The 14,321-nt window shown below is 49.9% G+C and overlaps 1 protein-coding gene across 1 annotated transcript in view; it reads left to right on the forward strand.

The window, feature by feature from the left end:
• Positions 1-9,881, forward strand: part of CDYL2 (chromodomain Y like 2) — a 161,574-nt gene extending 151,693 nt beyond the window's left edge. The window contains exons 6-7 of the mRNA XM_045988455.1: positions 1,006-1,149; positions 3,826-9,881. Coding sequence (XP_045844411.1) covers positions 1,006-1,149; positions 3,826-3,984 — 303 coding nt within the window. The 3' untranslated portion in view covers positions 3,985-9,881. The remainder of the gene's footprint in view (positions 1-1,005; positions 1,150-3,825) is intronic.
• Positions 9,882-14,321: the final 4,440 nt, after the last annotated feature.

Below are 14,321 nucleotides of genomic sequence, written 5' to 3' on the forward strand. Positions count from 1 at the left end.
GCTACGCGAAGGAGGTGGGGATTTATCCTGAAGGAGACAGGGACTCCATCCCATGGTGGTGACCATTATACCCTAATAATCAGCAGGAGAGTCACTTGGTAAGTTTTAGTGGTGACCGCACCGGTCTGTCTGTGCCTAGGACCTTATCCGTCAGGCTCATCCCAGGGCACGCATGACAGCTGTGAAGTACAAAGCAAAAGGAAATTCTCTGGGGAGTGTGGTGTGGAGGAAACCGCAGAAGTCGGGGCGGGAGGTGGTCAGGTGGGGGGGGTGTTTTTGCCCTTCACACCTGGGCAGAGGTACGCACAACCCTGGGCCACCAGCAGAGATGCGGCTCTCTGCATTGGTGTGTGGTAGTAGTGAGGACCTTTCTGGCTGCCAGGGATGGAGACACTTTTAACGGGCTTCATGCGGGAAGAAAAGAATTCAGCAGTTGTCATAACTTGCCCGTGCAGAAGTGGAGCCTTCTTTGGGGATGCTGGGATCCCGCATCCCAGCTCAGTCAGGAAACCTGTTCTCCATCCCTCCTCTCTTTACGGACGCAAAGAGTGGAGACACAGCGGTGGGGGACCATGGACTCCCTGACTTCCGCACACAGCCAGAGAGTACGTCTTGGCCATCGTCTCTAGCTGGGAAGCCTCGCAGAGAGCTTTATCACCCAGGGCACATATCTGTTCCTCTGTGGCCAGTTGTCATGGCTGGGGTGTCAGCACTGAAGTGTACCTCTTGTGGGTCTGCAGCCGGATGTGGGGAGGGCTGTTGGGCAGATGAACCCACAGTCGGTATGCGGCTTCCTTTGGGAATTTGAGGAAAGCTCTGGGCCGTCTGCTCAGAAGGATGCACCCGGACACAGATGCTTGTAGGTAGTTCCCAAAGCTTATCTGGACCCCCAGTTGAGAGCTGAAATTAGGGAACCAGGACAGTGACACATGGAAGCCCAGGCCTTTTAACAGATGTGGGAGGCACCCTGGGCTCTCAGCCTTCCCCTGCCTTTGCTTTTTTCAGGCCAATGAGATGCTGTTCTGTGGGCGGAAGCTCACCGCCCAGGAGGCGTGCAGCCGGGGACTTGTGTCCCAGGTCTTCTGGCCAACCACGTTCAGCCAGGAGGTCATGCTGCGGGTCAAGGAGATGGCCTCCTGCAGCGCGGTGGTGAGTTCCTGTGTCTTTGTGTGCTCGTCTTTGCAACAGACCCATTTTACAGATGAGGGTAATAAGGCTGAGAGGGACCAACTGACTTGCCAAAGGTCACATAGGGTGTGTGTGTAAGACCATAAATGCTTCCTCTTGGGGTCGAGAGCTTACATCCAGGGACAAAGAGTCGGCATTCGTAGAGATTCCCTGTCATGGCCAGCCTGAAAACCTCACAGAAGAGATTTATACCCTGGGGCAGAGTGCCTTGCCTTAAAAGAAAGTCCCAGACAGACATACACAGAAGCACAAAACATCTGTAGTTTTCAAAGAATACGAGAAACAAAGGCACATGAGGACAAAGGGTGTTAAACCGTCCTGGAGATGAGAGAAACCAGGGCACGCCGACCTTCCATTTCGTTTCTACCCACCGAGTGCGCGGCACATGTGAGCGTCACCGTTTGACTCCGAAGACACAGCGGGACATGGATAAATACAAACGCCTCTGCGGAGGCGCCAGATTTTCATTAAGTGTCGATTCTATCTCAGAAAGTCACTCTGGGCGCGGTGTGGGAAATCCTTTCGAAAGGTGGAGCAAAGGCCGCTCCTGGAGCCGCAGGGCCGGTCTAGGAAATGAGAAAGGTGACTTGGGAGAATAGGGTTGGGGTGTTGGGGAGGTCTCTGTGCTTTGAAGTCAGGGGAAGTGCTGGGCTGGATTTTTGGGGTCAGACCTGTGAGTGTCCCTTCCTTCTCTCCATCTGCGCTAAACCCCCCACCCGCAACGTCCCGGCTGCCTTGCCTCTCCCCCTCCCCGCCGTCCCCAGCTGCCATGTCTCTCCCAATTTGCCTCATCAGCTGGACTGGGCACCTACTGTGTGTAAGCTCCACCCCAGGAAACCTGACCGTGCCGGTGCCGGTGATGGTGATGGAGAGGTACGGGCCTGTCGTCGGTGATCACGTATTATGGGCCACGAGCTCTGCCAGTCTCTGTATGTGGACTGTCTTTTAATCTTCCTGCTAACTGCTGTGACCCACTCGTCCCACTTTGCTTGGGACTCTCCTGCTTTTAGCACTGGGAATCCCACGTCTGGGGCTCCCCCTGGTCCTGGGCAGACAGGGATGGTTGGTGAGCCGAGGATCGGCCGCACGGAGAAGCCCGTAGACGTTCTAAGCTGAGGAAGCCGCGTGAGTGAGGGCACGTGAGCGTGAAAACTCTGGGGAGTTCGGGCAGCGGCCCGTGGTGGTGGAAGCAGGTTCCCAGGGTCGGGGAGGGACATTCACGCTGAAAAGGAAGGCAGGAGAAAGGCCTCAAAGCTCCATCGCGGAGTCTGGTGTTTGGGCAGTGCAGGTGCTCAGGCGGGCGAGCTGTAGAGGAAACGCTGCACGGCGGTCTCTGCTGTCCACAGTGGTGAACTCAGGAGCTTTGAGCTGAGTCGCTCGAGAAAGGACTCTGCGACCTGGGAGCCGGTGTTCTTGGGGGCACCTCTTGTGAGGCGGGAGGTGGCCTTGGTCTGCAGGCCCATTCTCACTCCCCTCGGCCGCCAGCCCAGGCCGAGGAAGGAGGAAGAGCCCAGCTTCGTTCCCCCCCGCGGGAGCCAGGGAGCCCTTGTCCTGCGTTTTCCGCGTGAGAGCACTTCGGGAGAGTGTGGAGCGAAGCCTCGATGTCGGCGGAGGGGGCTGGAGGCCGGGGGGAGGATGGAGGATGCTCGGGTGCCTCAGTCCCCCCCGACCAGCGTCTGCGGCAGAGCAGGCAGCGCCCCCCACCCCAGGTCAGCCAGGCGTCAGCAGCCACACGTGCCGAGCAGCACCTTCTCCTTCCTCCTCGGGGCTCAGGCCCTTGGCGGTGGCGTGCCGATAAAAACACCACCTCCGGGTGGGACTCCCGTGAGGCCGGCAGGAAAGAGCGCAGGGAAAGCACTTCTCATCCGTGCTTCCGCAGCGTTCCTGCGGTCACTGTGGTCAGTACCTTCTGTTCCTCGTGCCTGGGATGATTTTCACTGTGGCTACATCGTTACTGCCATGCCCCTAATATCACTGCTCTTGTTGCTGTGTTGCTACCGTAATACCCTAGTATCATCCCCGCCACATGACTGCCGTCCGCAGCGTCACTGCTGCTCGACACCGCAGCGTGCTTCCTGCTGTCACCGCCGCCATCACTGCAATTTTTCATCCTCCGACTGCAGGGATGGCCAGCGTTCTTGCTGCTGCTCTTACTGCTAAAGCCTAAACAAGAGGCACTCTTGGTGGGGTAGGTCCTCTGGCTACGCTGACGGCCATCACTCCGTTCTCTTACTCTGTGATGCCACCCGTCCTAAGTTAGGCCTCATTGTCACCGTGGCGCAGGTCATCAGAGTGAAGCACGGGAGGCGAAAGCGTTGTTTCCCAAACTTGCATGACGCCCATAGAAGATGATTCTGAGTTTATGTCACCCTTCGGTCCAGGACAAAACTCTTGTGGTCAGGGGTAACTCGGGCCCCGCTCCGCCATGCCGGGGACCGAGGCCTCAACCCCTTGGCAGGCCTGGAGCCCATTCTTGGCATTGCTGGGGAAACGGGCCTGGCAAGTTCTAGAAGACAACAGGCAGTCTCCTCTGGCTTTGGACTTCGGAAGGTTAGCTGGTGCCTCCTAGGCCAAGTACGTTCTTCTGGAGCAGAGGCCCCTGGTGCCGGCTAACGAGCCTTATGCGTTTCCCTTCAGGTGTTGGAAGAGTCGAAATGCCTCGTTCGGAGCTTCCTGAAGTCTGTGCTGGAAGGTGTGAACGAGAAAGAATGCCTCATGCTCAAGCAGCTGTGGAGCTCCTCCAAGGGCCTGGACTCCCTGTTCAGCTACCTGCAGGACAAGATCTACGAAGTCTGAAGAGCCCAGCCCACCTGCCCCAGCGCTCGACGGCACCGGACTGCCAGCCTGGCCCCGTGCTTCCGAAATCCGAGCACGGCGTGCTCCGGCTAAGGAATTTGTCAAGGTGTCTCTCTTGTGTCCATTTCCTCCTGTCCTTTGGTTGTTCCGCATTGGTTTGATTTTGTATAACAGATGGGAAACGCAGCATACTCGGTCTCCCCTGTGTCCCCCCGCCCCACCCCGTCCCTGCACTGGCCAGAGAGCTATCGAGGGCTATATCTTCCCAGGCCTCTGCCAGACGCTGTTGTCCTCTCCCCACTCGCTGAAATGCACCATCCCGGTCCAGGAAGGGGAAGGTCCGTTTTCCCCATCCTTCTGACTCAGGCTGTGTCTACACAGTGCCTCTGCTTTGGAGACTTGGCTATATGGCTATCTCTGGTTAAGTGCGGATCCGGTGACAGGGGACGATCAACTTAGGGAATTTCCAGACTGCCGAGCAAAACAGTTGTGTAGAGCGGGCCTCAGTCTTCTCTCTGATGCAAATCTGTGTGACTTTTAGGGCTTGGTCTTAAAACCCAATTGAGTGATTTGCAAACCCAGATATTGTACGTTTAGGAATGTTTTGTTAAATATATATTTTTAAAACAATGTAAGTGGAAATTCTGATAATTTATGTGTATTATATGTAAAGCTAGTTTTACAAAAACATGAACTACTAGGAAATTTTTTTCTTTAATCAAACTTATTTAATTTATTTATTTTTGTTTATATATTATGATATCTGTCGTTGGAACAGATATTATTTTCATACTGCCCTGGACCAAATCCCATACAAGGTTCATGCCGTTTGGTGCATTCTAGCAATGAACCACGCAGAAATGAAATTCGGAGAGATGTAAATGCAAGGATCCCTGTGGATAAAAGGAATAGTTCTGCACCAGACCCTCTTCACGTAAAATGGTTCTCAGCTGTAATAATTGAATACCCATTCTTAGGAGAAATTATGGGAGAGTTTTCCCTTCACCTCTGCTGCCTTGAAGGAAATAAAGGGGCCTCCAACCTGAATGATACTGAGATATACCCAGTCCCAAATTCATGACATCAGGAAGAGCTAATGGGCCCTGCCTAGGGATTGCGTATTGTCTAGAGTGAGCCTTTTGTCTTTGGGGCAAATGTCTGAACTTGGATTTCAGAGTCCATTTCGTCCACGTGGACCGCTTTGTTTGGTCTTGGCGTTCCACGTGAGGTCAGGGAAGAGCTCCCACTCTGCTGGGCCGGCAGTAGGTCTCAATCATTACGTGTCTAGAGGCGCAGACGATCTTTTTTCTAGTTGTTTACTTACATCAGGGAGAAATAACCAGGGATGAGGTCTCCTGTCCCAGGGCCCCTGGGCTGCATGGGGACCCCAGCATCTGAATTTAGACCATCATCCCAAAGTCCATGAATCAGCTGCAGAGAGGGGGTGGGGGTTGGTTTGATGGTTTGAGTTGATGAAGATAAAGGTAGACCTCAGGCTTGGAGCAGAGGAATGACAGGAGCGTGTTGTGCATGAGGCTCGACCCTCCTGGGGGTCAGCAGATCCTCAGAGTGGTGGGATCATTCCATGTCCGTATTCTCAGAGGCCTCCTTGCCTCCCTCCTCTTCTCCTTCCCTGTGTGGTCGCCAGCCTGTCTTGGCCCTTGTTGGAGACAGTGAGTGGAGCAGGGAGCGCTGGGCATGGTCGGGGGGAGGGGAGGCCAGCTGAGAACAGGGAGGCTGTTGGCACAGTTTTCCATCTGCCCTGTGTTGGAAGAGCAGGTTGAGTGTCTACAGTAAGGCTGGAGACATGGTCCTGTAGACAGTGAAATGTGACACTCATCTGGGTGTGATCCCTAAGACGGCCTTGGTTCTCTCTCTAGAAAGCCCCTCTCCTTATGAGCCTTCCCCGTTGGAAGGGTCTCCGACGATAGGGTAAGAATGTGAAACCATTACTAGGGTAGAATTCCTGCTGTGAATTTGTAGGTTCTGGTTATAACAGGAGGTGTTTTGAAAGACGGTCTGTGTTTTGGTTGTTTCTACACAGTCAGTTCAAGGAGGATGTTCCACACATTGGACAAAAGTAGGTTAAATCTGCTTGCTGCCGGGTAGATTGCATCACTGAGTTCTCTACTTTCTGGATAGTTGCTTGATAGTTTGGAGATGAAATCCAGGTAACTTTTAGCAAACCAACCTGGGATGGAAAATGCCAGACCTGTGGATGTGTCCGGGTTTACCCTAAGAGCTTTCTCAAGACAGGGGGCTCAGGCTTTCACTTTTTGTCTTTGGTCACAGCGCCCATAGGATCCCTTCTCCCTTCTCTTTACTCTGCCTTGCCTCTAACCCACCCTATGTCTGTCCCTTCCCAGAGCCTGGGCAGGGCTTTGAGGAGTTGCCTAGTCTTGGCAGCCCAAGCCCAGAATTCACCTTGGGGTTGGACGTACCGCTGTGGGAGGGAAGTGAGGGTACTTCCTCAGTGGAGGAACCTCGTAGGTGACCCGCTCTTTGCTGTCCTGCAAACCCCGCATTAGACTCCCCACCACCACCCCGCTCTAGCCATGGGTGATTAGCACCCAGCGTCCTGTAATGGGGCCAGTGGAGTTAGCAGCCCCGTTCCAAGAGGACCCTGCAAACTTTGCCAAGGTGGTCAGAGCTGCCCCCCATCGAAACCACACACACAAATGATGTACCCACATGTTCCTTCCCGCTTTTAAATAATGTCTGCGGGCAGAGACCATCAAGAATCACCCTCTGGGAATGGAATCGGACAGCTCTGAGAAGGTAGTAGAGAACTGATTTAAAACGTTCTACTTGTTCGTTGTAGATGAAACCAGGAAATGTTCTCTCTGAAGCGTGATGATGTTTCTTCCATATGAAGTTTAGTATCAGGATGGAAAAATAATGATCGAAGTGGACCTGATCTGTGCCACTGCAGCTCTGACATTGAAAAAAGCCTTGACTGAATGCTGAGTTGCATTTCCCATTAATTGTTGGTTTAGAAGATTTTGTAAACTTTTTTTAATTTGAAATTGAGTCCCTTTCATGCAATTTTCCAATCTAGTTTCTGTGGAAATTTTTTTAAGAGAAACAAATAGAAACATCTTCAAATCTTCCTAAGTGAATATTTAAAATGCAGAATTGCTTCTCTTCTGTGTTTCTGTGTTCAGACACTTAGATCTGTTGTACATATTAGTTTAGATGCTCCTACTAATACACACAGTATTTAAGACTCTAAATGAGATTTCTTAAGTATTTTATTTTATTCTCTGTAAATGGTTTTGTATAATCTTTAAAAATCTACACTTTGCCTTTGTAGATATTTAAGGGAAACCATTTGGGGGTTGTCTTGCATGTATATTTTTGTTGTAGACAAGTGTTGCTCAGTTATTTCTGCAAATTTGGGTTGAAATGCTTACAGACTTTAATACAGTATATATTTTCAGAATATAAACTTTTATATTTCTGTGGTAAGTTAGGATATGCGTTTTGGGCAATCTTTTCCATTAACATCACTTGTTCTTTCAAAAAATAGCATACTGGTTTGGTGCCAATGGGATTTTATTTCATTTTTTCATTAGAATCTACTGATCTTACGTGGTTGGAGAGCAGGTTAATTTTCTTTTTGTCAGAGTAATTGAGTTTGAAGTATAATTTGAAAATGTATTGAGTTTGTGGATAAGCCTTACCATTAGGATCAGTAAAATTTCCAACCTTTGCAACTACGTATGTAGTTTAGGACCTCCCCATAAAGTCTCACTGTGTGGCAGTTGATAGAGTCTGTGAACAGAGCCTTAAGCTTGTTGAAAAAAAAAAAAAAAAAGGTAATACGGGTTGTTGTTTCTTCCAAGCGACATAAGCCATGTTGGCGGACTCAACGCAGTCTGTGAGTCACGGCTGCTGTGAAGAGTTTGGTTGAGCTGATGGCGGCAGGAGCCAGGTAGGCAGCTTGGTGATTGTCTTTGGCCATATGAATGGACCAAGGGCAGGTTTTCTGGAGCCCTCTTTGTACTATTCGCATGGTTTAGACATGGTCACAGGGAGGGCTGCTGGTCCACCATTTGTTCTGAACAAATGGCATTTCCTGCTCCTGACCTTGGCGGTTGACCCTGGGTCCCACCTCGTGGATGACCTGGAACCGGCCAGCCTGGCTGAGGTCAGCACTCCTTGAGAGGTGTTAACAAAGTTTACGTGTGAGTCTTACTGTGTAGACAATCTGAAGTCAATTTCAGTTACGTAATCAGCATTCCCATGTGTCCTGAGTGTCTTATCAATGAACTATGTGTGTGAAGCCATACTTAAACCTGAGTTTAGCAGGGCAAAGGCAGACTAGATGAAGAACATCACATCAGCTGAGGCCGTTCACCCGGTGCTGTTGTAGTGAGTCTAAGTCACAGGGCTCATCGGTGGTGCATCCGCTGTGTCTGGGATCCAATAAAACCATCTAGGGTTTGGACTTAGATTTTTTTTAAAAAATTATGATTCCTTTCAGTTGGCCACACTCCCTAGATACCAACTGATTCTCCTTCCTATTGCTTTCAAGATGACTGGAGACCAGGGCTGTCGTGTGGCTAATGTCAGGTTATCTGAGTGCATCTCTAGTAAGTAAAGTCTACTGCCAGGGTGGTGATTGGCTTCCCAGGTCCGCAGTGTGTGCGCAGCCCAAAGAACTGACGTCTGGTCTGAAGCCTCAGCTAGTGTCTGTCCGGGCTGACCATGCCTCACTGGCCCAGCACCTGAGCTGATGCTGGCGCTCGCTCGTTCAGGGGACTCCGGGAAGTTGGGAGGGTATAGAGTGTTCCATCTGGTATTAAGTTTGTCCCTGTGCCATTAGTCCCAGCTGGAAGTCATACGCTGATGTCCACGTTGACAGGATTGTGAAAATATTGCCTTTCATAAAACCAAGGACCAAAGAATTCCATTAATCCAACAAAGCGCGTGTTTCATTGACGGTGGGCTCATCCAGCCCAAGGTGTGCATTGCTTTAAGGCCCAGAGAAGCTGCTCACTTCCACCAGCCTGGCTGGCCATGCAAACGGATTGGTTACCACCTTGAGAAGGCTCTGAAAGACGAGTTTCTCCCACTGAAAGTTGCTCTCTCAGGTGGGGGTCTCTGCTGTGCACTCCCAGCCTTTAACCATATCAGAAAAGGTGGAGGTCTGGCCGCCTTCCCGATGATCTGACCCGTGTAGACTGTTCCGTCTGAGTAGGACCCGTGTGAGTTTTTTAACCACGTGTCTACACGGAGCAGCACCCCCCAGTTGCTAAATTCCCACCTCCTTTTGTTCTTCATGGACCCATTCCAATTCCTGTTTGGCATGAGAAGAATTTCCCTCAATTCTCACACCAAGGGATGCTCTATTTCTCATTCATGATGAAACCACCCATCTGTTAACCGGTTGAGAAATGACTGATGCTGAAACAGTGGTGTTCTAGTGGTAAGGCTTATTACCAAACTTCTGATAATGAAGCAGGCTACCAAAAACTTACCCAGCCCACCCTGGGAGTGTATGGATTTGATCGTGGGTGTCGCACACACACCAAAATCCAAGGAGACCTTTGCAAATTAGGCTACTCTTTTTTCTTTTGCCAGGTTATCATGGGAGAGTCTTTAACTAGTTCTGAATATTTGTAAGTATGAGTACTTCCTAGAATCATAAAAGCAGGTACAGCTGACCCTTTCTCACCACGTTGTAAATATTTCCCGAGACTGGGTGCAGTACTGAGGGTAATAATCTTCTGACTTATCAAATGCTGACTGTCTAGAGCAAATCGTACACTCTCTTTGTGAATGGTCCTGTAACGTGTATGAACACATTTCTGGGTGCCTTAGAAGTTGTATTTTTCATGTGTGCTAATATGCAGTATTTATACATTGTGAGAAGCTGCTTTGAATAAAAAGGTTGAAACTTCATCCGCATTTGCTTGTGTCCATGAAAGTCACAGACCTGTGGTTTCTGAACAGAGAAGCTTCTGGGCCCCCAGGGGGTTGATGCTTCTAAGTGGTGTCTGGGTTCCTGACTTGAAGCTTCGGGGATTCAGGCTGGCCGCCACTGTGCAACAAGAGCATGACCCCAGACAACTGCAGAATGGGGGCACCCAGGGAATTATTTTTCAGGGGGGTTGGTATAAGCGTTCATCCCTTCCCTGGTACAGGTGGAAGGTTACTTGCACAGGGCTGCCTCCTCGCCAAAGATACCCGCCCCTCCGTAGAGGTTGACCTTGCACGACCCTGGCTGCCGTACGTGGCTAACCACGATATTTGTCACTGTGGAATTGTGTAAAAGCCTTTCACACACAGGATCTTGTTGCTTCGATCATCACAACATGGCTCTTAGGTGAGACACACGGAGGGGGGCCTCTGGCTTCCAAGGCCTGGCTCCAGCGACATTGGAGGGAAGGTTTTTGCGGGGTTCATGGCAACAGGATTCTGGGAAAGAGATTTGCACAAGGTCAGTGTCTGTCTGTCCATCCAGCAGCAGTACTGAGCCTCCTGTTCTGTCTCAGAGTCTGCTTAGGTGCTAACAGGCAGAGGTTACTCAGATAGTCCCTCTCCCAAAGGGGCTCCAGGTCTAGGTGGGTAATCCTGCTGTGATTCTCAGATCGTCCCCAGTGCAGTACCAGAGGGAACACCTTCCTGCCTGATTGTGAACGCCCTCAGAGTGGAGAAGGGGGTGCACTAGGAATTGCTCATTTTCCCTTGGGTCACCTTTCGGTCCCTGTGGGCCAGCCAGCCTCGGCTAGAGACCAGGATCTTTCCTCTGATGGCCTTCCCGCCCTTTCTCTTTCTGTTTCTGGTGTCATCATCGTCCCCATTGTTGCTCTGTGCGCCTCTTTGCCCTTTCTGAAAGGTCTTGACTCCATCCTAAGTGGTCAAGGTCACACCTGGAGAGTCCTTTACTTCTAACTGCCTCTGGTCCTTCCAGCAGCCTGATCGAGGCTTTTCGGATGTTCCTAGTTCGACGCATATAAGACAAACCTTGTTCCTTGGACCGCCCCTCACAGGCAGACTTTGAGGGGACATTCTGCTCAAGAGCCCCTTCACCAACAGTGAGAGGAAATAAAGAACAGAGATGGGGCTGGGACTCCCATCTGGTCCGACATCAATAGCAACAATTAAATGATTCACCAGTGTAGTGAGTAAGCAGGAACAGAGTGTGATCCCGAAAGGAACTTTATTTTTTTTCTTACTGTCCCCTAAGTCTGGCTAATGGCTAATGGTTAATGACTAGTCCTAATCCGAGATGAAAACACAAGTAGGAACTTTCTGGTAAATAAGGGTTCCTTGAAGTCACACACACAGTTTCAACTCAATAATTATGGGGGTGGGGGGATGGGCAAAAATAGGGGAAGGAGATGAAGAGGTGAAAACTTATCATTATAAAATAAATAAATGGGGGCACGTGGGTGGCTCTGTTGGTGAAACATTTGACTCTGGATTTGGGCTCAATTCATGATCTCGGGGTCATGAGTTCGAGTCCCACATCGGGCTCTGTGTCAGGTGTAGATTCTGCTTGGGATTCTCTATCTCCCCCTCCCTCTGCCTGCCCCCCATGCTCATGCGCATTCTCTGTCTAAAAAAATTTAAAAAAAAAAATCACAGGGATGAAAGTCACAGCACAGGGCATGTCATCCATGGTATGGTAATGACTTGTGGTGGCGGGTGGTCACTGGTCTTGTCATGGTGAGCGTTGTGTAATGAACGTAACTGTGGGATGATGTTTCACACCCGAAACTGATACGGTATTCTATGTCAACCGTGCTTGAATTTAAAAAGATAATTTAAAAAATGGCCAAGTCCCAGTTAGTCAATGTTTTTTACTTCATTCAAGGTTAAGGTTCCCCTTATTCTTGGCCAGCCTCACTGTCTTTTCCGGTTGTATTGGTGGGGAGCAGGAGAGCTCGTACGAGGACCGAATGGTGCTGTGGCATGATGGGTTTTCATTCTCTAGGCCTCACAGATATTTACAGCCGACTGTCTCCCACGGGGGACTTTTACGGGTTTCTTGACACCCTCCTTCAGTTGAGGGTGGCCTGTCTCTTATAATTGCTAAAGGAACCATGTATCATCAGCCTGTTGGTCCCTCTTCAGCCCCTAGGAGTCTGGTTCCACTGCCAGGTCCTCTGGATGGAGACTGTTGGCCTCTTTAGTCCCTGAGCCAGCTCTTCGTCATGCCTGGACCACATGTGGCTCCCGGGGGCACCTTCGACCCAAGTAGATAGAGGGGTGCACACTAATTCCTGAACATTACTGAGTGCCGCACTGGTGGAGTAGCCGGTCAGCCTTTGTCTCTTGAGCCCAGAATTTCTCAGGCATAAGTCAGATGCCAGTCCCACTGCATGCGCTAAGTTTTAGGAATACATATGAACCTCCCACTGAAGCCCTATTTCATTGCAGATGAAAGGGGAGCTCTCTTCATTTATTTTCCTGGTGTGTGTGTCTGTGTGTCTGTGTCTGTGTCTGTGTGTATGTGTGTATCATGGTGGGTAGAATTCCAAAGAAACCCTTACAAACCCTTCTTACTAGATGTTCGATGTATCACACCTAGAAACTATTCAGGCTCTTGTAAGTGGTGATATCAACATGTTGGGAGTCTTTGTGTGGGAAGCATATGCCATAGGGCCTTATGAGTTGTGATAAGGCCCAAGCTTTCCCTGTATGTGAGGTGGGAGCCCCGGGAGGATCTGGAAAGGAGTGACCTGGACTGACGTGTGCGTTAACAGATTTGCTCTAGGGCAATACGCAAAAGTGGGCTGAGGGCAAGGAGGCCAGTAGGAGACTTGCAATCGTCCGGCTTCCCTCAGTGAAGGCTTGAACTAGACGGGGCGGTGGAAGTGGTGACGGAGTGATGTCCTGAGCTGCTCTCAAAGGCAGACCACAATTTGCTGGCGGCTGGTTGTGCAGGTAGAGGGCAGAGTCAAGGGCAAGTCTGGGATTGTGGGGCATGAACCGCTGAAAGCTGGAATTGCCCCTGACTGAGGCAGGTAGAGCTCTGGGCTTTGGGAGAGCAGGTCTGAGTGGGGCTCCCAGGAGCTCTGCTGAGACGTGGTATCATACGCACAGGTGTTTGACCTTGCTCAGTCTTTGAGGGTTACTGTTGTGCCTGTCTCATAGGGTTCTTAAAAATGATTAAATGCCATTCACACACACACAGATTTGTGTTACATATGAGATTTATTTAAAAATATAAATGACATTAATATATAAAATTACGTTGTATATATAATATTTAAAACAGTTGTTGGCATATATCCTTTTTAATGATTACATGAGATTGGCATGAGATTTATATATAAATGAAATTATATATATAGTACTTACAACACTTGCTAACATATAGTCACTAACGATTAAAGGAGATTCTTATATATAGGCAAGATTTTTATATATATAAGATTTATATAAATGAAATATCATTATACATAATTTTTAGGACAGTTGTTGGCAGATAGACACAAATGATTTAATGTAACCTATATATACACATGTGACTTACATATAAAAGATTTATACAAATATATGAAAAATATAAATGAGATTATGTACCTGCATAAATGAGATTTTATCTAAATATAAAATGTTCTGAAAAGCTGTTGGCACATAGTCACTCTGTAGTGAGGAAATGAGCTTTACGTATATGCATGAGGTTATATGTGTGTTAGATTTATTTAAAATACGAGATTAGGTGAGTAGGGTGAGTAGACCCCTATATACGTGCCCCCCCCAACACACCTGTCCTTAGGACCACCGCTGGCACAACATCGCTGCCAAATCAGTAGTAGCCGTATTAGTACTTATTTTGTGCACTGCCATGCCACGAGGCTGGGGACACCAGTCAGGGGACTCAGGGCAGGTGTGTGTGGTGCGAGCGTCTGCTGGCCCTGGCCCAGAAGAAGGCTGGGCAGGATGGCCAAGTCCTGGGCTCTCCGAGGAGAACGTGTCTCTGCTGGTAGCCAAACGGAGTTCTGTCCCCAGAGAAACTCCCTGGTACTGACACCTGGCACGCCCTCCTCTGGCTGGCCCCCGTGTCCTCGTCTCCATGTGGGACTTGCACTGCCTCTCCCAGGGTCGTGAGGATGAAATGCGAGCCCGTGTAGGACCCGGGACACCTTCCCTCTGGGATTCCACAGAGCGACCCTGCAAAAGCTCTTGGGTTCTGAGGTTTCCAGGGAGGCCTGCACTTCTCCGTCCTGCAGATTCCGTCCAGGAAAGGCAGATGTGGTGGACCACATCTGTTGGACCAGAGAGGGACTGGGAGCCTTCCTAAGCTGGGGTGCAATGAGAGCCCGTCAGGCATGGAGCCAGGTGGAGAAGTCAGCATCTGGGAGGGGACAAGCCTGAAC

The sequence above is a fragment of the Meles meles genome, chromosome 19 (assembly GCF_922984935.1).
Source record: "Meles meles chromosome 19, mMelMel3.1 paternal haplotype, whole genome shotgun sequence".
Taxonomy (NCBI): Eukaryota; Metazoa; Chordata; class Mammalia; order Carnivora; family Mustelidae; genus Meles; species Meles meles.